The 21,419-nt window shown below is 54.4% G+C and overlaps 2 protein-coding genes across 2 annotated transcripts; one reads left to right on the top strand and one right to left on the bottom strand.

The window, feature by feature from the left end:
- Positions 1 to 466: 466 nt before the first annotated feature.
- Positions 467 to 10,326, bottom strand: BSPRY (B-box and SPRY domain containing). The gene is made up of 6 exons (XM_064468802.1): positions 10,021 to 10,326; positions 9,038 to 9,136; positions 8,205 to 8,435; positions 6,358 to 6,383; positions 4,949 to 5,073; positions 467 to 1,146 (listed from the first exon to the last, which is right to left on the bottom strand). The coding sequence occupies exons 1-6, from the start codon at positions 10,075 to 10,077 to the stop codon at positions 620 to 622; spliced, it is 1,065 nt and encodes a 354-aa protein (XP_064324872.1). The 5' UTR covers positions 10,078 to 10,326; the 3' UTR covers positions 467 to 619.
- Positions 10,069 to 20,728, top strand: WDR31 (WD repeat domain 31). The gene is made up of 10 exons (XM_064468805.1): positions 10,069 to 10,266; positions 13,407 to 13,540; positions 14,312 to 14,441; positions 14,901 to 14,975; positions 16,036 to 16,180; positions 16,261 to 16,361; positions 16,954 to 17,021; positions 17,521 to 17,662; positions 18,372 to 18,534; positions 20,339 to 20,728. Exons 2-10 carry the CDS (start codon positions 13,494 to 13,496, stop codon positions 20,497 to 20,499), a joined length of 1,032 nt encoding a protein of 343 aa, XP_064324875.1. The 5' UTR covers positions 10,069 to 10,266; positions 13,407 to 13,493; the 3' UTR covers positions 20,500 to 20,728.
- Positions 20,729 to 21,419: the final 691 nt, after the last annotated feature.

Here is a 21,419-nt window from a genome sequence, read left to right as displayed (position 1 = left end):
AAGCCCCTCGCTCCCTGAGACGAGGCAAGGAGCAGCTCAGGTTAGGTTTCTTTGTGCTGCTCCTTGCTTCTTACTCCTCTGCTCTGACATGGGCTCCTCCATGGGCTGCAGCCCCTCAGGGGTGCCCCTACCCTGCTGTGGGTCGCCCACAGGTGACAGCCCCCCACACTGTCCCTGCTCAGGCATAGGGTGGCTCCTCCCAAAAATGTGCCTCCAGCCACGTCCCAGCAACATCCCTTTCCACATACCTCTTCCCTGCCATTTCTCCAAACGTATCTCTTAATATTTCTCCTGTTTTCTAAAGCCTGCCATCAGGCTGGAACACTGCCCTTGGTTGGACAGGAATTAAATTATTCACCTAAAAGCAGAACCGGGCACTACCCTGACCCCTCGCCCTGGCAGACATAGGGTGGGTGTGGCCTCCAGGAGGAGAGGAAAGCTGCCATAAAACACGTGAAGACAGATGTAGTCTGAAGGCAGGTCTTGTCTGAACATCACTGTACACAAGCCAGTAGCCCTGTGTGTGCTCCTTTCCCCAAAAAAAGGTACCATATAGTGTATATACAGTCACTGTATATATAATTTTATGTTCACCTGCCCAGTGAGTGCAATGCTTTGCTCACTGGACAAGCGAGATGCTCTGGTGTGCCACAGCAAAGACTGGATAGAGAGGCTCTGAGAAGGTTTCCCTGTGGGAGAAGAGGATGGTGCAGGAATCGGGGTCATAAAAGAGCACCTCCCCTCCTGCAAAGTCCACCAGCACCCCAATCTCGGCCGGAGACTTGATCAGCTCCACCGCCTGCGGGTGACCAGCGTGCAGGAACCTGAACTCCTTGTCATAGCGTGAGAAGACCCAGGAGGCAGTGTTGAAGCCCAGGCGGACTTCGTTGGCAGACCCCTTCCGCGGCAGGGAGCTGTAGCAAACCCCCAGCTTGTAGGCACAGCTCTTCTCCACGTTGACCCTCCACGCGCAGACTCCCGAGTGGAAAGCCACAGTAGCCAAGGCATTGGGCCAGTGGTCAAATCGCTCAGGGCAGTCCAAATCCACCTTTGCTTTCTTGGGGCTGAAGGTCAGGGTTTTCCTGTCTTCTGACAGGCTGAGCTGGGGGCTGGCAGTTTTCTCGTCAATGTGAATCTCCTGTGAGCCTGCAAGAGAAGCCATACAGTGAGCGCTGGCTCCGTGGCCCCTGCTTGAACCCGCCCAAAGAAGTCATGGCCATCAGAGACACACTCTGCTCCCCCAGGGTGGCACAGTGTTGGGGGCTGGGGCTGGGACAGCAGCTCCCTGCAGGCTCCCCTCTAAAGGCAGGGATAGAACAACACAGAGACTCATCAAAGCCCAGATTTCACCAGACACCTCTCCACCTTTGCACTAGAAGTCCTGCAGAGTCAGAGATGATGCTGCTCATCTTACTCTGTCCCTGGCCCCGCGTCCCCACAAAACAGAACTCAGCAGGTTGGGCTCATCCCACTTTTGGGAGAGACCCAAATGTAAGTTCTGTCCCTTCCCACCCCCACTGCGGGTGAGCAGGACCCGATTTCTCCTCCCCCAGAGTCAAGAGCCTTCACAAGGGCTGTTTGCAGAAAACCTGCAAAGCCGGTAATACAGGAATGAGGAAGAACTGAGAGGGCTGGGCAGGGGAAATCCCTTTCCTCCAGTAAAGTCCAAGTCATTAACCAACCTACCCTGAGCACTTTTGGGGCAGCCGCAGGGGGTGGCACCAGGCCTTAGAGATGAGCACGGCCATGATTCGATTTGGTTTTGCTGCCCACCTGCCCGTGTGCCATGGCGCAAACCCAGAGAACTGCAGCCCGGGGTGAGCGCCAGAGAACACCTGCACCTGCCAGGGGTCTGCTCCACCTCAGACCCGCGGGCTGAGGTCACCCCGCACCGCTCACCCTGCCCTGGCTGCACGCTCCCCCCCCGCCGTGAGACCCCTCAGTGGGCCTGCAGATGGGGTGTGAGTGCTGAATAACTGCACAAGTGCCTCCCTCGCTCTGTAAATTCACTAAGCAAAGAGACAAGGCTGATGCCCAGCTGACTCGCCTGCTCCTGGGGAGACTGAGTTTCCACCTGCGGGTGCCCCTCCTTGCCCTGCCTTCCCCCACCCTCACTTCATTCATTTTAGGTCTTAAACTGCCAGGGAAACAATGCTGGAACAGGTGAGTCATTTGCTCTCCCAGCCCTGCCGCCAGCAAGAGCTCTACCATACCACACCTGCTCCAGCCATTTCCCAACCACCCTCTGCTCAGCATCCAGCACATGGCAGGATGAGGCCCTTAAAAAAATTAAACTATGACACTGCACCCTGAACAGGATCATCCCAGAGCCTGACCTGCTCCAGCACCTGCACAGACCCAGGTCAGCATCCCTCCGAGCAGCACCGAACAGCACCAGTGCTGGTCAGGGGGTTTCCTAGGGCGACACGTGCCTCGGTGCTCCCTGGCAGGAGACGAATCGAGGCCAAATTATCAGTTTGCACAACATGGAAGTGCTTGCACGTTAGGTGGAAGCTATTGCGGGCAACACCAAGCAGAAAGAAGAGCTGGAGGCAGCATCCCCTTCTAGCTGAAGCAGACAACCTCATTCGTTTGATCATTTATTTCACTGAACAGCAGCCAAATGCTTTGCAGCGTGCCTGCCCGCCACACTGTGCCCTCCATAGGTCTCTGCAGCTGTATTTGCCCGCACCGCCTATTTGTAGGTTGACTTTCCAGGAAGCCAAACACTGCTATGAATTCATAGAAAACGAGCAGTACAAGACTTTATCTTCCTCTGACAGAAGAAGGGCACTAAACCTCATTGTGCAACACACATCTAGCCTAGGTATGGGCTTGCATTCAGGTGTTCAGGGATCATCTGCGTGAGGGAATACTACCCCAACGATGCCCACATAGCTTCCTTGTGGAATTACAGTTCCAGAGGAGCGTCTGAGGGCAGGGAAGCACTGGTAGAGTAACAGCAGAGTAATTCAGATCAGCAAATTTTCCCACACAGACAAGTGTTTTGTCATGATTAAATCTTCCCTCTGCATATTCCTGTATAGTCTGATGAACAATTCCACTGAGAATTCATCTCACTCCAAGATCTGTTTTCTCTGTCTACAGTACCCATCAGAGTACTGTACTGGCCTTCAGAGAGACAAGGGGTGCTGAGCAGGTAAGTTATCATGTTTAACATCTCTGTAAAGTACACATGTGTTAGCTGCAGCACACTTCACTACTTTTAAAAATCAAAATTCCTATTTCCAAACTCACACATCTGAAATTAAAATCCTCGTACCTAGACTTAGGCACCAAGGCAGAACCCAGACTCAACCTGGTCCCTGTGCAGAAGGGCACCATGTGGCAGCCCAAGGTCTTAGCCAGCTGGGACAGCTTCAGTCTGTGTCACCTCCACAGAGGGTCCTCCATCAGGTCCCCAGCCAGCATCACTGCGTACCTGCCCCCCAGCAGGGCAGATGCAGGTGGCCATGAACCAAGATCCCTCCCACAGTGGTGCCAGGAGATTTACATCATCTCTTGGTTTAAGGAAGAAGCTGCCAACCCCAAATGTAAGCAAAACTGAAGCCTGGATGCCAAGCACAGACAAAGGAACCATTTTTATTTCTGAGAGTGAAATGGAGATTCTTTTGCCTCCTGGTTTCCAAATTTTTGAGAGGCAACAGGCAAATTGTCAAGGCTAGGAATTTACTTTTTTCAAGCAAATAAACAAGACTGCCTTTGGGAGGAGGGACCACCAAGTGAAACATAACATTACTGTGTCTTAATGAAAGCTAGGACCGCTGCAGTTAATATTAAATCTCTAAGGCTAGGTCCTGGGTGGACTATGGACTACTGAGATAAGCAAGGATATGGCAGGCATCCTCAGCATGCAATAATGATGTGTTAAATGTAACCACAAAACAAAACCAAACTCAAAAACCCAAACCAGAGTGTAATAATAGCACCAACAGACCCACTACTAGGATCGAATGCCTTAGAGTCATTATGTTTGACAAGGATACAATTGTGAAAGGAATCCATAAAAAAAAAAAAAGTCACAACAAAGAGAATTAGGGAAACGTTTCCTGCATGACTTGACAGCTCTGCTGAGAACCCATTTGACTTTGCCAATGTACAGCTGCAGGAGTTTGCATGACTGCCAGCACTCAAAGACTCAAAACAGGGAAATTGCCACCTTTGAGGAACACAAAATATATTTGAAACACCCTAACAATGGCCTGGAAGCAAGAGTAAAAGCAAACATTTTGCAACCAGCAATTCAAGCAGATCACAGCCGGAAGAACGTCTCTCCCTGCTCAACAGAGCTGACACCAACCTGGTAAAACCATACCCAGAGCATGTCACTGGCCTGACAAACACCTCCGATGCAACCTCAGCTGTACAGCAAGAGCTGAACTAGATCACAAACGTCTCTAACAAACCACCAACTCGTGCACAGCCACAATCTCAGCTTATGATCAGAAAGCTATTGCATTTACTCGCTTCTCATTCCAGCATGTCACAGCATCTCACAGACGCCACGCGGGTGAGTTCACCCTCTTAAAAGAGATTTTAAAACAGCAGCAGCAGGCCAATGCTAAATGTGGTAAAGAAGAATTTCTGTGACGGCAGCATCAGCTTCACCACTGTCACCAAGTGACCCAGGAAACAGCAAAAGAAATCAAGTGAGGTTAATCAACAGAGCTGATAAGACACCGTCTTTTCAAACCTCTGTTCGCTTCTTAGCCACAACCAGCAGCTTCAAGCCACTGTACCCGCCTCCCAAGTCTCCTACAGCTGCGGCTGCCCCCCCGGCTGGGGGGCTCTAAGGAACAGGCTGGGACAGCAAGGGCAGGACACGCCAGGGCCGGGGCAGGACACAGCATCAGGATGTTGCTTTGGCACAACAGGAATGAGCATGCAGGAACCCTCAGAGAGCACGAGACCTGAGCGAGACACTGACCTGCAATGCAGCAGAGAACAGCAGAGGCCCATAGTCGATGCAGCAGTGGACTCTGAACACAGGTCTGATTAAAGTTTAACTTCAGGGACTCCTGTGGCTCTAAGATTCCCTCCGCCACCTCTGTCCTAGCAAAGGAACACAAGAGTTATTTCGAAATACAATGATTTATTGACCAGTGCCGGGAGGTGTTTAAGATCACTAGGAAGTATCACAGAAATATGAGCTGGTGCAGTTGCAAGAGGAGCGCTTGCTGCAGAGAAACTGCACCACGGGTTTCTGGACAAACTCTCCTCCCATGATACTTTCGGTTGGTTTTTATTACAGTCCCTTCTGAAAGGACCTCAGTGTTTCAAAATACAACCCCAGCAGCCTGAGTCAACATCCTCCTCTCTCAGCAGGCACAGATTAAACACATCTGAGAGCGGCCATGAAGGTACAAGAGGAGCAGAGTGAACAGGCTGCAGTGAGAGAATCAGATTCCCCTCTTTCACAGCAAAGCCTCACTGTCAGAGCAAAAGGGGATACAAGAGGAGAACAAGCCGGGACTCTGGGTTTTATATGGCATAGCAAGGAGAGCAAGGATTTGCTGGGTTCCTGTGGCCTGTAGCACACACATGAACTCATGGTTGTAAGTAAAGGCTCTGGCACCAGCTGCTGGTGATGTGCTGTGGCCGATTTCTTACACTCTACAGGCAGGCTCCAGGCAAAAATACTCCTGAAACCCCTCTGGGTAGCAGAGTCCAACCAGTGGTAGCTAGCACCCTCGCAGCAGCCATGGAAATAAATGCCTGTAAAAACGCAGCCACCAAACTGCCTTCTCAAGGCAGTCCAACAGTATTGACAATGACTGTCAGAAATGCTGACACCTGCGCTTGGTTCTCCCCTCCATGCAGCCTCTCCGTTGGGGAAGGAGGCAGCGTGAATGCAGAGCTTAGGTGCGCTGCCCCTCCGAGCGATGCTGTGCCAGCAGCCCCCCAGGCACGGAGCGTACCAGCTTTCCAGGTGGACAATCCTACCTCCTGCCAACAGGCCAGGGACAGGCTTGCTCCATCTCCCAGGGAGTCCTGGGGGGTTTTCTAAGGAGCTGGAGAAGGTCTCCCATAAGCAAGCTCCCATATAAGGCAGCACATCGGGCAATGCCTCTGGGGAGACGTTGCCCATGGAGCATTTCTAGGTGCCAAGACTTCTCCATCTTGAGCTGCAGCACAGCATGTGAAGCAGAGACGAGAGGCCACGCTGGAATCTCTGTGCTCTGTCCTTGTCCTCAGCAAAAGCAGTTCCAGCAAGGAAAGAGGGGGTGTCACCTGCTGCCTGAGCAATGGCACGCTGCTCACAGGGGGAGCCATGGAGAGTGCAGGCAAGCTTGGAGCAGGGGTCAGGGAAAGGACCAGGAGCAGCCAGGTACCAACCTCTCGAAGATCTCTTGTTCTGCATGCTGGGGACAAGGAGAGAAAGAGTCATCACAGCTGAAATTCCCCCCCGATAAAACCCCAAACACAGGCTGGGGCACAGTAAACCCAGGACCCAGGGAGCACTGTTCTCCTTCCTGACCCAGAGAAACCACTCTTCACCCCAACACTGGCCCTGGGGAGCAGGGGGAGCATCCAATGTCCATTTTCTTCAGCTGCAGCACTTTCTACTCCCTGACTCAGAAAATGAGTGGGAATGGCTGAGGGTGATACATCTTCTACATCTAGCTAGGGGTAATGTCTGTTGCACCAGTGGGACTGGGTGGCTGGGTGACAAATAGCTTGCGAAGGGCATGGGAGCATCCAGAGCCTGCCGCTACTCTGCTACATATGCAAGTGGTGTGAGAGCAGAAGGCTGCAAGTACAGCTGGATCGTCTGGCACAAGGGAGACATGTGGGAGAGCTGAGGCAGGTGGAAAGTCTCAGACCCACAGAGAACAAGCTCTGACTCCACACTCTCTGGTAGACACCAGTCTGTCTGCATCTGGGAGCTCCTACCGCTGCACCCTGCCTTGCCCAGAGTGTAAAAACCCCAGCCCTAAGGTCCACCCTGAGCCTCTTCCTCCACCCCGTTAGGGCAGGCTGCAAGAACATCCTGTGCTTGCAGCAAACAACCCCCAAAGCTTTCAGTAAGGGGTGAAGCTGCAGAGGACCTAAGCCAAGAGTCAGATAACCTCATCATCAGCCCCACTTGTTTCTGTACCTGCTGGCAATGGTGCATTCTCAGGGTACAGCCCAATTAGCAAACTGGTAGGGAAATATCTGATCCCTGCTCAAATATGAGCTGCAGAGTGCTCTACGTGCCTTCCACTTTCCTGTGGCATGACACGTAGCGATTCCTGATAGACTCAAATAGCAACACCAACAATCTAAGGTGGAGAACATATGATCCCTATTTCTCCTCCACTATATGGCAAAAGGAGAAATTGAGGGTCTCGCTGTTTTCTGCCACAGGCAAATGATGGATCTTGCTTTCCATCCTCTACTCTCTAGAGTGAGGCCACAGCCCAACCAGCTAAGATTCTGGGGCAGGACAGAAGCTGCGTTTCCCACCAAAGGAACAGACATCTACCTTCTGACCGTGGGATCAGTTATTTTTTCCAAGCGGAGCTGCGGCCTCCCCTTTCAGAAAGTTACATGAGGCAACCAGAGGCTAAGAACACGGAATAGGAAGTGCAATGCCTACCTGCTCGCATCTACAGCGAGACGAATCGCTCAGGTAAACTGAGACAATTTAATAGCCAGAAAAGGAACCGCGCAAAGTGAAGCACAGGCTGCTTTGCACAGTAAATAACCCAAACAGAGGTATGCCAGACAACAGGGCACACCTTCAAGAAGAGCTGCAGGTGCTCCCAAGGGTCACGTTTTGATTAAAACTAGACAGAACATTAGAAAATTGGTGTCCCAATTCACTCCTGTAAGAGCAGCTCTCAACCCCTAGTTGTCCGGGATGTCAAGCCTAAGGGCATCTGAGAGCCAGTAGCTTCAAGCCAAGATCTTGGAGACCTGGCCCTGGATGGTTCTGAGTCTCACTGCAAGCGAAACCAGAACTGGGCAGAGCAGATGCTCTAGGAACCACTGAGAAACCACAGGGACTTGTCAGGACCAGGTGAAGAAGGTTCCTTGAGCTAGACCTGCAATCGTAGGTCCTGTCCAACTCTGCCTCCTTGCTGTCAGTGCAGCAAGCTGCTGAACACCCTATTTAAGTTCCATAATATCCATGATAAAAAGTCTAGATCACTTCTGGACTGACTGACCCATCCCTCGGTACAAGGAACAGCACTCACCACCAGGCGCTGGTCATCCAGGTTGGTGATCATGTCCACCAGGTAGGTTCGGAGGGCAGCCAGCTTCTGTAAAGCCTCCGTCCAGTGCACCTCTTGGGTCAGGATGCTCTGGTGCGCCCGCTCCTCCTCCACGTGCACCTTCTCCAGCAACCGCTGTTCTTCATTTTCACATGCATTCCCCACAAAGGTCAGTCTCTGGATTACCAGCTCCCGAGCCGCATTGGCTGCGTTCTGCCAGAGCAAGGAGAGAGGAGAAACATCAGCCTTGCTTCAACTCCAACAAGAGCACCAACCACTGCTGCCGGCTTTCTGTGGGCTCACCTGTTAACATTGCTCTATTGAGCCCAAGCCACAGTAATCACCTCAATGCAAGCAGAGGTAAATGGGGCAACCAGTCTGAAACCTGCCTCCTGGCCTAACCCTAGGACCTAAGTAACCACATATGAGGGACCAGGTCCCACCCCTCAGCAGGTTGTCCTGGATCCGTGAGTAGCGAGCAACAGAGCCACCATGAGACCTGCCTTTTGTCCTCAGTGACAGAGAGGCACAAATAAGATCAGGAATCAGCAAGACACTGGTCCCAGTGGGATGTCTGACAGCTGTACATTAATAACAAGAAATTTATTGTTTGTGTACTTTTTTTAGGAAAATGAAGCAAGAATCACAGGTGCCCCCTGGGACTCCTCTTGCAGAAGATGTGGGGTAGGAGGGAGAAAACCCCTGCACACAGAGGAGACCCCCAAGAGCTCAGCATCTCCGCCGGGAATGGCGAGCACGGGAGCATGCAAGGCAGCACACTCCACCCTGCGCTGGGAGAAGGGGCAGGGACTTACCAGGACGCCCTGGTCCTTGGCAGGCAGCACCTCGTCCACATGCCGGGCGATGGCAGCGCTCTGCAGCTGGAGCCGCTCGCACCGGTCCACGATCTTGTTCTGGAACAAGAAAAACAAAGTGGTCGGCAGTGCCCAGGCCTCGATGGGCGACGGTGGCCCCGAGCCCCCCACACAGCCTGCCCAGCCAGCACTCACTAGGCCCCCAGCTAGACCCATGCATCACTGCATAGAGAGCCCCCTTCCCCACAGGAGACCCCTCACACAGCCCCACACCCTGCCAGGTTCCCCATGGAAAGCCTCGCCTTCCCCTTAGGGGACCCCTCGCATGACCCCAGATCCCACTAGGGCCCCCACACCCTGCTAGGCACCGCAGAGAAAGCCCCCCTCCCCACGGGGGACCCCCACACATGGCCCTGCACCCTACAAGGCACCCCAGAGAGAGCTCCCTTCCCCATGGGAGACCCCCTCACACAGCCCAACACTCTACCAGGGCCCCCACACAGACCCATACCCTGCCAGGAGTCCCACAAAGAGCCCCCATCCCCACATGGGACGCCCTCACATGGCCCCCCACCCCGCCAGGAGCCCCACACCCTGCCAGGTTCCCCATGGAGAGCCTCCCCCTCCCCACGGGGGACCCCTCACATGGCCCCACACCCCACCAGGGCCCCCACACCGCCCCACAGCCGGCCAGGAGCCCCACAAAGACCCCCCCCAATCCCCACGGGGAACACCCTGCGTGGCTCCACACCCCACCGAGGCCCCAGAGAGAACCCACCTCCCCACGGGAACTACTCACACGGCCCCACACCCCACCAGCGACTCCCACGCCCCGCCAGAGCTCGCCGGACGACCCCAGACCCAGGCACAGCCCCTCTCCCCACACGCCCGGGGCTCCCCTCGGCCGCCGGTGGGCACCGGCGAAGGGCCCCGGCCCGCGGCTGAGGCGTCCCGGGGGAAGGGGCTGCCGGCTCCCCGCTCACCCGCAGGGCCGCCGCCCGCTCCGCCAGCGGCCGCGGCCCCCCGCCCCGCTGGGCCATGCTGCGCCCCGGCACCTGCCGCGGGGGAGGCGGCGGCCCCGCCCGGCCGCTCCGCGCGCACCCCGCGCGCACCCCGCGCGCACCGCTCCGCCCCGGCCGCCGCCGAGGAGCCGGACGGGACGGGACGGGACGGGACGGGACGGGACGAGACGGCGGGGCCCGGCCCGGCCCGGCCCGGCCCGGCCCCCGGTGAGTGCGCGGCGGGGCGGCCCCGCACGGCCGGTTCCCGGGGCTGGGCTGCCTGCCTGCCCTGTATCCTCCCCGTGGGGCTGGGCCCGCGGGACCTACGGTATCCCCGGATCCTTCCCAGGGGCTGCCCCACAGCCTTCCTGGGGGCTGCCCCAGCTACCGGGACCTGTGTTGCCCCCGTGGCCTTCCCAGGAGCCGCCCCGGCTGTGGGGACCTGCACTGAACCCGCCAGGCCGCCCCGCGCCCCCTTGAGGGGCTCCCCCCATCTACAGGGACCCGGGATGCACCCGCTTACCACCCACGGGGTCACCCCCGGCCGTGGGGACCCGCCTCATTGCTGTGGGGTCACCCCTGGCCTTGGGGACCCACCTCATTGCTGTGGGGTCACCCCCGGCCGTGGGGACCCGCCTCATTGCTGTGGGGTCACCCCCGGCCGTGGGGACCCGCCCCATTGCTGTGGGGTCACCCCCGGCCGTGGGGACCCGCCTCATTGCTGTGGGGTCACCCCTGGCCTTGGGGACCCACCTCATTGCTGTGGGGTCACCCCCGGCCGTGGGGACCCGCCTCATTGCTGTGGGGTCACCCCTGGCCTTGGGGACCTGCCTCATTGCTGTGGGGTCACCCCCGGCTGTCAGGACCTGCCTCATTGCTGTGGGGTCACCCCTGGCCTTGGGGACCCGCCCCATTGCTGTGGGGTCACCCCCGGCTGTCAGGACCTGCCTCATTGCTGTGGGGTCACCCCTGGCCTTGGGGACCCGCCCCATTGCTGTGGGGTCACCCCCGGCCGTGGGGACCCGCCTCATTGCTGTGGGGTCACCCCTGGCCTTGGGGACCCACCTCATTGCTGTGGGGTCACCCCTGGCCTTGGGGACCCGCCCCATTGCTGTGGGGTCACCCCCGGCTGTCAGGACCTGCCTCATTGCTGTGGGGTCACCCCTGGCCTTGGGGACCCGCCCCATTGCTGTGGGGTCACCCCCGGCTGTCAGGACCTGCCTCATTGCTGTGGGGTCACCCCTGGCCTTGGGGACCCGCCCCATTGCTGTGGGGTCACCCCCGGCCGTGGGGACCCGCCCCATTGCTGTGGGGTCACCCCTGGCCTTGGGGACCTGCCCCATTGCTGTGGGGTCACCCCTGGCTGTTGGGACCCACCTCAATGCCTTGGGGTCATCCCCGGGTATAGGGGATCCGCCTCATTGCCATGGGGTCGCCCCACGGGACTCGGCTGCCCCTGTGTCCTCTGCAAAGATGGGGTCTCTCCTCTTCTAAAGGATATTTAACACCCCATGGAAATGGGGAGAGGGCTCTGCTATGATTTCCGTGCCCGCTGCTGTGGATACTGTAGGTTCCTTATTCCATGGCATGGATTTCACTGCAGTGCCTGAACAGGCTTAGGCAGCAGCATGGGTTATTTCTTAAAAACAATGTAGTAAAAAAGTTTTTGTTTTCTGTTAAGCAACGCGTTTGGGGGAAGGGAGGACAGGAGGTCCTCCAGCGTGAAATTCAGCATTCTGGAGGCGTAGCTCTGTATGGATGGGTTGCTGTGGGATCTGTGTGTTATTAGAGAGCTTTGTGATGGACCAGGTTCACGATAAACCTGTGTAGGGAAGCCTGCCAGGCAGTAAAACCTCAGATGAACATCCTGCTGAGCAGCTACTGTTCTTGTTCAGGATTCAGAAAAATCTACCCTTTTTAGCAGTGGGCAAGAGGCAGGACAACGCAGACACAGGACAGACCTGCTTCCACTGCAGCCTCCAGCGGCCGCTGGCAGCTCTCTGCCTTCACCAGCTCAGTTTGAGCTGATGTGCGGGAAGGGACAATTGCATGTGTATATTAACCACACGAGTGGGGAAACTAACTGCTGGTTGGGAGGCATAGCAATCATCATAATTTTAAAAAATCAGAATTTACGTCTTAGTTTTTTCCTAGAATCTTGTTTTGCAGGAGAAACATCTTCCAGAGTTCTCCCGTTGTCAAAGAGAAATCATGTTTGTTCCTATCGTACTGAAGCGATTTTAACACTCGGTCTGATTGAATGAAGTAAATTGCCAAATTATCGCTTCCTCTCAGCTGTGAGATTTTATCATTCTTCACATCTTTTGAACATGCAAGCTCATGGATAGAACAGGCGGAGATTAACTGGGTATTACTAATTGCTAATCACAAAGGCTGTAAGGCTAAAATTACAAAGGGAATGTTTTGTAGAAACCCAACCCCTCTTGCTTAGTGCTTCCAGTGTTCGTTTCCAAGTTTTTGCAGGCAGAGCCTCGAAGCAGGCTTGTTCTTTGCTGGAACAAGCAGGTGGGGTTTTTTTCTGATTTTTATTAGCAAATACTACCGATGCAAAAGACGGGAATGCTGATGTACACCTAGTACAGACTAAATCCAATTAGTGTGTCTTGAGCTAAGAAGTAGTCACTCACTGTCATTGAAACTGGTTTCTGCTCAGTGTGTGACCCGTGAGGATGAGGGAGAGGTGCTGCCTCGGCCCGAGCCCTGCTTCGCCAAAGGCTCCTCCACCCGGACAGCTGCTCCTGCAGGGACTGGCTGTCGTGATGCCGCTCGTGAGGGGTGCCCTGGGACGAGGCAGGCTGGTCTCAGCCTGGACAGCTAGTATTTTTTTGTTGAATGCGTCTGGGTTATCAGGGTGGCGTTGTACAGCCTGGACCTGGGGTTGGAGTTTGGACATAGAAGCTGCTGTTCCCAAAGTGTTCCTCAGCCTGTGGAAAGACCACTTCGAGCTTTACAGCTGAATTCAAGCTGTATGAAGGTGTTTGCATTCAGCAGTCCAGAGATTGGGATCTCCAGGAAATACAGAAGTCAAGAGCAGACACTGGAGTAAGAGGAGGTGTAAGGCACCAGAAGAATTACAAGCAGCAGCTCCACCTCTATCGTGGCCTCACCAAGCTTGGATGTTCTTAAAGTGCAGCTGTAAGGTCCCAGTAACCTCACCTCTGGAGCTGGCTCTGCTCTAAGCAAAAGGTGTGACTAGGGAGCTCTAGATGTCTCCTCCTCTGAGGTTTTTCCTCTTATTCTGAATGAAGTTAAGATGTAAATAATGTGTTATCAGCATCTTACCCCATATATGTAACAAGCAGAAACCTCTCCACATTCCCAGTAATGCTGTGTCTCCTCACCCACAGGTCGTGTCCCAGCAGCAGGTGCCCGAGATGCTGATGTGATGCTCACCACTGCTGGCCGTGGTGGGAGCCGTGCTCGTTAGCAGGGCTATGGGGAAACTGCAGAGTAAAACCAGCTTCCACACCTCCAAATACAGGTAAAACAACTCCAGATGATCCTGTCTTAAGTTAATAAACCGGTTATGAGAATGAACAGAGAATATAGCAAGCACGTGGTTTTAGTTTCGTTATTGAACGTATGAATCAGATTTTCATTTTTGACCCTCGCTTCTAAAGTCTGCTCAGCTTCTTCGGGGGGACTGAAAGTCAAAATCAAGCTGAGCATGTAAATGTGGCTGGTGGTCGTGCTCTGTGATGGCTAAGGCAGAGCTCTGAAGGCTAACAGCTCCAGGGGTGCCTGTTGGCCCAAACATCCAAACTGCTTCATTGTCTCTTCAGAGACTGTCACCAGCCTTCATCGGCAAGATGAAATAATTCAGTATCTGGCAGCAAGGTGGCTGATCTCTGCCTGGAGATCAGCTGAGAGCGCAGGGTGGCAGCAGGGGGGACTCAACCTGCTTGGCAAGGCTGGTGTCAGAGCAAAGGAGAGCAGCAGAGCCTGAAAGGTGTTAGCAGAAGTGAAGGCTGGTAAGGTCAAAATTTTTCTTCTTTGTACCAGCATGGAATGAGTAAACATCTAAATATTTACCAGCTCTAGAGGTGGAATATGTCTACTCCATCTCACCTAGTCCAGGAGACGCATTTTGTCCATTCACAGCTTTGCTTCAGTTTTCTAAGGGCAGATGTGGTCATTCTCCGGCCCCACCAGTGGTGCCTTCTCCCAGGCCTCGGTCTCACTGGGGAATGGCACCCCGACTTGGCCTTAAAGCACCCTGCAGCTCCTGCCGCTGTCTCTCTGCCTGCTGCAGGGCCAATGGCTCTGTGGACGAGACAGGACCTGTTCGAGCCATTCAGCGGCACGGCCCTGCGCACACGGAGGCCGTCACTTCTGTGGCTGCTCTCAAACCGGACCTGTGTGTGTCAGGAGGAAGGGATAAGGTGAGGTACCACCCGCCACGGGGCACAAAACAGTCACAGGCAGGAAAATGAATTGACACGTTAGGAAAATCAGGTTTAAATGAGAGCTTTAAACATTTCTGTCAATGGTAACAACTTTGTCAGTTCCTGAATTTAGAAAGAAAGATGAGCTTAGAGTGAGGGCACACACTGAAGCACATTGAACCAAATTCTATAACCTCTCCAGAGCTCAGATCACATCAAATCCTCTCACCCAGGCTTGGAGTCACTAGACTGGCCCTTCTCTGATGTTACCTGGCAAGAGATGGCCTCTAAAGACAGTTGTATATGCTGTATGAGCTCAAAACCAGAAGAACCCATTACCTCTCCAAGCTTGGACTGTGCACAGGTCTTGGTATAACATAACCAAGAACATGCATAACCCTCCTTCACCCGCTGTCCTGTGGCCGCTGCTGATTGCCTCTCCCTGCTCCTCCACAGAGTGTGGCTGTTTGCAGCTGGAGATCCGGGGCTGCGCTGCAGCGGTTCATCGGGCACGAGCGGGAGGTCACCAAGGTGAGCAGCTGCCGATGGTGTGCAGTGGGGTCTCCTGTACTGTTACCGGTCAGAAACTGGGGAACCAGGAATGATGGAGCCATGGTTTGTCATGCACACAGGGCTCGCTTTGCTCCGTCAGAAAGAGGGACCAGGGTTTCAGAATGTGCTAGGTTATTCCCAAGGTCCCCACTTTGCTGTCCAGGGAAGCAGCACGGGGTGGTTGCATCCAGACTAAACAGGGCTCCAGGAGGCTTGGATGTGTGCCTGACTTCTCCTCCAAGAGGCTGTGTATTAAAAAGTCAGGATGAATTACTAGGTCAAGTTTTTGATTCAGAGATGCTATTCACTTTTCTTTAGGCCTCATTCTGCTGGATTTGTCGTTATTCTACAAATCAGCCGTGCCTGGGAACAGCAGGGCTTTAATTGTCCTTCTGGCATCTTGATTACAAAGCTGAATGTGCCACTTGGAAAGCAAACATGCAGGGGTCTATAAATCTGTGCACAGCGTGGTCGGTGCACCTCCGGCTGGGGACCCAGTGGGTCCCTGTGCTGTGGGTATTGGAGGGACGAAGGGGGCTTTGTTCATCTCAATGCTCAAAGCATCCATGCAGTGGGTTTTTAAGGAAGTTTTTCCCATAAAATTAATGGTTTGTGAAAACAAGATCCGAGAACACCCATCCACCATCCAGCTCTGTGGTTCTGAGAGGACGTGGGTCCCGCTAGCAGGTTGTACAACCTAGCTGCCCGACATTCCCTGCCACGACACACACGGCCACAGTATGGGCTGCAGCAATCACACTCAGGCTGAGCAGTTTCCCGCGGCCCCACTGCATCAGGGTTTGCCTGTGGCAGGGATCCGGCAGAGCAGAAACAAGCAGGAGTCTCGGCATGAGCACTGGGCGATCCGGCACGTGCACATCCAGCATGCACAAAACAGAGTTTGAAGGTCAGGCTCTCCCCAGTCACGTTTCTGCACGTCTTGGGCTTTGACACGACAGCAGGAGTGTTGTGCTCTCCCCACGCACAGGTAGGCTGGATGGGGAGCCTCAACCGGCTTCTCTCATCTTGTCCTTGGCAGGTCGCCTCTGCCCTTGACTCAAACAGAGTCTTCAGCGCATCCCGGGACAAGACAGTGATGATGTGGGAGCTTCACGGGACTTCGGGACCAAGCCAGCGCTTCCCAGGACATGACCTGGTTGTTACTGGACTGGCTGTGAGCCCGGGTGAGGGACAACATGCTCCCGTTCCCCAGGGATTCCTTGACTTTTCTTGACCTTTTTTTTCTGTTAACTTGTGGTTGCAGATGCCTCCCAGCTGTGTACGGGTTCACGAGACAACACCGTGTGCAAGTGGGACACAGAGACGGGAGAGTGTCTGGGCAGAGCCACTATCTCCAGGAACCTGGTAGGAGCCGCTAGTTCCTTGCATCCTATCATGGCACCTCACTGCCTACTCAATTATTTCACACATGAAACCATGTAGTGTGATTTTTCTCTGAGCTTGATGCTACAAGAAGCCTTTGAGGCACCACACAGGTTGTACGTGCACCTGGTTACTCCGTTCTCCGGGTAACAACAAATCCAGGAGCACAAAGATACCAAGAGACATACAGCACTTTATCAATGCTCTAACTCAGAGCTGTTAGGAAGCACATTGTGCAGTGGGAGCTGCATTCCCTTTGGTACCACCCCAGCAGTGGAGCAGGTGTGGGCATGGTCTTCTGGTGCTCGTGGTACCCCTATTCCCATGTCTCTGTGTCCTGTTGAGCTGCTGGCACCTCCCTACCTGCAGGTCACCCCCAGTAACCCCGACGGGATTGAACCTGGTAGGGGAGCTGCTTTGGTGGGAAGCAGAAAAAAATTCATCCAACATTTCTTACTCACAACCTAGCACGAGGAGGGAGAGGATGGGAGCTTGGTGGCTGTATATCTATGGGCAGCCACCAGCCTGGGCTGCACGCAGAGGTGGGCTTCTGCTCATCCTTTCCTCTCTGCAGGTCACACACCTGTGCTGGGTTCCTGGGGAGCCTTACGTCATCCAGGCCTCAGAGGATAAAACAATCAGGTAAATTCTATGTGTGGCCACAGAGAAGGGATTTACAGCCTGGGGCACATGGAGATTAAGGAAGATGCCAGTGCACAAGGGGCTGTTTCTCTGGCTGTTTGTCATGACCACCTGGTCTCCCTGCTGGGGTGGATAGAAGCCACCTTCCAGCTCACCTGGTCTTGGAGCGTGGTCTTTTGCCAGGGGAGGACAGTATGGGGACACCCGTGGCTGTAAGCAGCACTGGGTGGCGACTGTGGGTAAAAAGGAGAATTTATAAAAAAGAAAGCTCAGCACAGCTGCTCTGGCTAAAGATTGATCCAGGACAGATAAATGCAAGGATGCAGTGAGAGCTTTGGGAGCTCGGCTTGCTGGGAGGAAGGAGGGGGACTGTCCCATGAGGGATGGCAGCGAGGGCACAGCGTGAGGGCGCAGCGAGGGTGTGCGGGAGGGTGTGGAGGGAAACCCATCGTGGCACTGATGCATCAGAGTCCCCCTTCCCCACTCCGCTTCCTTCCAGGATCTGGGACAGCCGGGAGCTGCAGGTGGCACACACGTTTCCAGCCAAGCGGCACATTCAGACGTGCTGTGACGTGAGCCCGGACGGGCGGTACTGCCTCAGCAGTAGCAGTGGCTCCGCTGGGGAGGGCGGCGAGGCGACCGTGAGTTTGCTGGGCAGCGAGTCCTGCTTTTTCTGGCTTTTTTTTGTTGTTGTTTCGTTTTGTTTTCTCCAATGTCCATGGCATACAGTGGAGGGCAGCAGATTAGTACTCCAAGGATCTGCGTGTTCCCGCTGCATTGGCCTTATGCTGGTGTCACCAGCCAGAGCCAGAGCTTGGTGTCTTCCTGTCTGTCCCTGTGGTAAATCTTCTGCTCAGAGAATATCTGAGCAGGTATTCTTCATGATTAAAGCACTGGGTTTTTGTTTCAGTAATGGCATCGAGGAGCACAAGGTTCTTGCAGAAAGCCTGTAAGGGGCACCTCGAATCCCCAAACCAGGGATTCAATCCTGCAGGTTCTCAGCCCTGTGTGTGAGCATCAAGAGGATGAGATCAACCCATCCCAGGGAGAGCAGGACTGAGGATGGGAACAGGCTGGAGACGTGGTTATCTGCCCACACAGTCTTAGCCCATCAGCTCTAATGGGTGTGGTCACATCCTCAAATAGTCACCAGTGGTGAAAATCCTTTGGGGTTTGAAGTTCTCCAGGACTCTGAGCATGGGCGGAGGACAAGGGCAGTAGACATTGTACTCTGAGGATTGGCAAGGAGCTTTTTATCCCAAACCACCTTCCTTTCTTTGTAAAACAGCTCCATGCTGGCAAGTGACAGTAACAGAGCCTAAACTCTAAAGGCTGCCTGTTGCCTTGCAGCTGTGGGACCTACGGCAGACGAGGAACCGAGTGCGTGAGTACAAGGGGCATTTCCAGACCACAACGTCGTGCGTCTTCCTTCCACGGGGCCCAGCTCTCGCCCCCAGCATCGCCACGTCCTCGTACGACAGCAGAGTGAAGGTCTGGGACCGAGACACTGGAGGTAGGGGAGGGCCCTGCCCTCTCAGTGTGCCTTACCCTAGGATAAAAAAACTTCTTTTGCTCCTGTCTCCTGGTGGTAATGGGCACGATGAAGCCTGAAATCTCTGGGTTTTACTCTAATCCAGCTGCAGGGCAGGGTGGAGATATGGCCCAGAGCAGACCCAGGAACTTCTGCTTACCCTCCAGGGAAGGAGGGTGTTTGGGTGCATAACATTGGAGGTGATGGGTGTCCATCCTAACCTAAAAGGAAGTAATGACAAGGTGGCTTTAAAAGATGCGTTCAAGTTCAGCAGTGAAAGGATAAATGATAAAAAGAACAGAGGAACTCCAGGACTTTCAGCAGATGCAGCCAAGTGCCGGGTCCTGGCCCTCGGGTCACACCAACCCCAGGCAGCGCCCCAGGCCTGGGGCAGAGGGGCTGGGAAGTGCCCGGCGGAGAAGGCCCTGGGGGGGCTGGCTGACAGCCGGCTGGGCATGAGCCAGCAGTGCCCAGGTGGCACAGGCTGCCCAGAGAGGCGGTGGAGTCATCATCCCTGGGGGTGTTCAAAAACTGTGTAGATGTGGCACTTGGGGACATGGTTTAGGAGACCTGGGGGTGTTGGGTTGACGGTTGGACCTGATGATCTTAGAGGTCTTTTCCAACCTTAATGATTCGGTGATTCTATGGAAGATGTAAAGAATAGAAGTGCAGAATAGAGGGCTGGTCAGCAGCTGCCCTCACTTTGATCATCCTCTTGAAGCAGAATCGCGGGCATTTCGGGGTTAACCCTGCTTGCTGGAGTACTTGGTGAGGGCTGAGTCCTCCCCCCGCTGGACACAAAGCCTGTTTACCTGCCAAGCCCTGCCATAGCAGCAGGCTTGTTAGTAACGCCTGGTGCAGAAGGCAGAGACCTCCTGGGAAGCAGTTCAGGTTCACAGACGGGCACCAAATGCAGTAGGTCTCATCAGCATTAGACACTCCCCGTGGCTAAGCACCTCTCCAAATGCAGTTATTTAACATAGGATGAAAATAGAAACCTGATGATCTCCCACAGAAAAGCTCCCACCTTCTGTTTCACTTACCTCTTCTTTCACCCTTGCGCCTGTGCACGCTGCGACGGCTGCGGGGTTGGCAGCAGCTTTGTTTTGATCCTATTGCCTTCATAACTGCGTGACCTTCGCAGCCATCAGCCTTAATTCAGGTGCTCTCGGAAGGGTGTAAGGCACGACGAGTTGCCTGTACGTCTGTGTTAGACGCCGCTCTATTAGCAGCTTGGCATGGGGTTGGTGTCTCTGCATGAGTACTGCCCCAGGATTTGTTTTTAAGAATAGACGCAACCAGAAGGGCTGACATGGTGCTGGATATTGTAAATCTTATTTCTGTTTCTCTTCTAGTGATTTGTCAAAACGGCATGTTGAGTGTAGTACAGCCCTTAGAAAGAATTTTTCTGGACTGTAAGCAATTTGGGAGAAAACAGGCATGTTGGGAGTGCCTCCACATGCACCCTGCAGCTCTTCCCAGCAGGGTCTGTCTGTCCATCCATCCCTGCATCCTCTCCAAGGAAGGGGCAGAGCCCGACCTCAGCCTGGATCCATGTTAACTGGGCCATGCGGAGATCCTCTGTCGGGCTTATGGGGGTGGAGGGTGTCTTCCAGAGGGCAGGTCCTGACACCTTTGGACATGGGGACCTGGGACAGCGAGGGGTGCAGCTCGCACTCCTCGTGTGAGCAGCACATGGGCAGAGCCGGGAGGTGGGAGGTCGGTGTGGTCGTGGCTCATCTTGGCAAACCAAGTGTCCTGAGCGACTTCTCTCTTCCCTCCCCAGCCTGCCTGGCCACCTTGTGCCTCGAGGGATCAGGACCGCTGGCCTCCCTGGCCGTCTGCGACAGCTCCACGCTGCTCTGTGCCAGTTTGAACTCAGGAATTCATGTACTCCGTCTGAGTGACCATGCGGACCTGGTGCTGGAGGAGGTGGCAGTTTTTTGATTGTAGTAACCTTCCCAGCAGAGACTGCCCTGGGAGGGGATGCGATTCCCTGAGAGCTCCCTCCCATCTGCAAGCACCAGGAGACCTTGTACCTACAGCGCAGCCTTGTGTGATCAGCAGGGCAGGGGCATTTACTGGTTTCAGTCTGTGGGTGGCAGGAAGGCCCTAGAGCTGTCTAGAAGAAAAGCCAGATCATGGTTGTGTTCAGGCCAAGTTCTCACTCCTGGAAGAGCCTTGTGCATTTTATTTACAAAGCCTGGGTACACGCTGCACCTGCTGGGGGCAAAGGGAGGAGGAGATGAGCTGTGAGAAGCCAAGGGGCAGCACTGAATGGCACCAGGGCACCAGGCAGGGAACGCTCGGCCGCCTTCCCCTTGCTCCAGTTGAGCAGAGCTGAACACACCGACAGAAACCCTGCACTGGGATTTACACTCCAGGAACTACATGAGTGCAAACGCCAAAACACTCACTGGTATCCAAAATTTCATTCTAAGCCAGCTAGAAACATGGGAGCCTGCAGGGCAACTGCTGAGCCAGGGTTGTCCGTGAATGGCAACCTGCTGAGAAACACCCTGGGGGGGCTTGTCCTGCTCTCCAGCTGGCAACGGGGAAAAGAATCGGTCTTCTCTTCCTTCTGAAGCAGACAGAAATCAAACTTGGGTGTTGTGAAGTACCTGTAATTTCTCCATTCCTTAGTCAGACCCAGAGGCTAGGGTGCACATTCAAGACGTGTTTTGATTTTCCACAATGCATTTGCAAAACCTCCATTTAAAGAACAACAAATAAGAAAGCTCCCCACAGTGTAAGTTAGAACAAGCCAGTCCTACAGTGAAACAGCACCTTTGTTTCATCTCAGGTGAGCACAGCAAAAAAGTAAGCAGGAGATGCCTACACAGATTTGAAATGCCCAGTTCACAAGA

The sequence above is a fragment of the Phalacrocorax carbo genome, chromosome 18, assembly GCF_963921805.1.
Source record: "Phalacrocorax carbo chromosome 18, bPhaCar2.1, whole genome shotgun sequence".
Lineage (NCBI taxonomy): Eukaryota > Metazoa > Chordata > Aves > Suliformes > Phalacrocoracidae > Phalacrocorax > Phalacrocorax carbo.
This window is presented reverse-complemented; position numbering and strand designations above follow the sequence as displayed.

Excerpts from the sequence above, each read along its gene's own strand:
- BSPRY (XM_064468802.1), bottom strand. The coding sequence starts at position 10,077 with ATGGCCCAGCGGGGCGGGGGGCCGCGGCCGCTGGCGGAGCGGGCGGCG. Across the intron at positions 8,436-9,037 it reads CCAAGGACCAGGGCGTCCTG|AACGCAGCCAATGCGGCTCG; the intron begins GTAAGTCCCTGC and ends TTGCTCTGGCAG. Across the intron at positions 5,074-6,357 it reads GAACAAGAGATCTTCGAGAG|GACAGAGGTGGCGGAGGGAA; the intron begins GTTGGTACCTGG and ends TTCCTTTGCTAG.
- WDR31 (XM_064468805.1), top strand. The coding sequence starts at position 13,494 with ATGGGGAAACTGCAGAGTAAAACCAGCTTCCACACCTCCAAATACAG. Across the intron at positions 14,442-14,900 it reads TGTCAGGAGGAAGGGATAAG|AGTGTGGCTGTTTGCAGCTG; the intron begins GTGAGGTACCAC and ends GCTCCTCCACAG. Across the intron at positions 17,663-18,371 it reads GGGAGGGCGGCGAGGCGACC|CTGTGGGACCTACGGCAGAC; the intron begins GTGAGTTTGCTG and ends GTTGCCTTGCAG.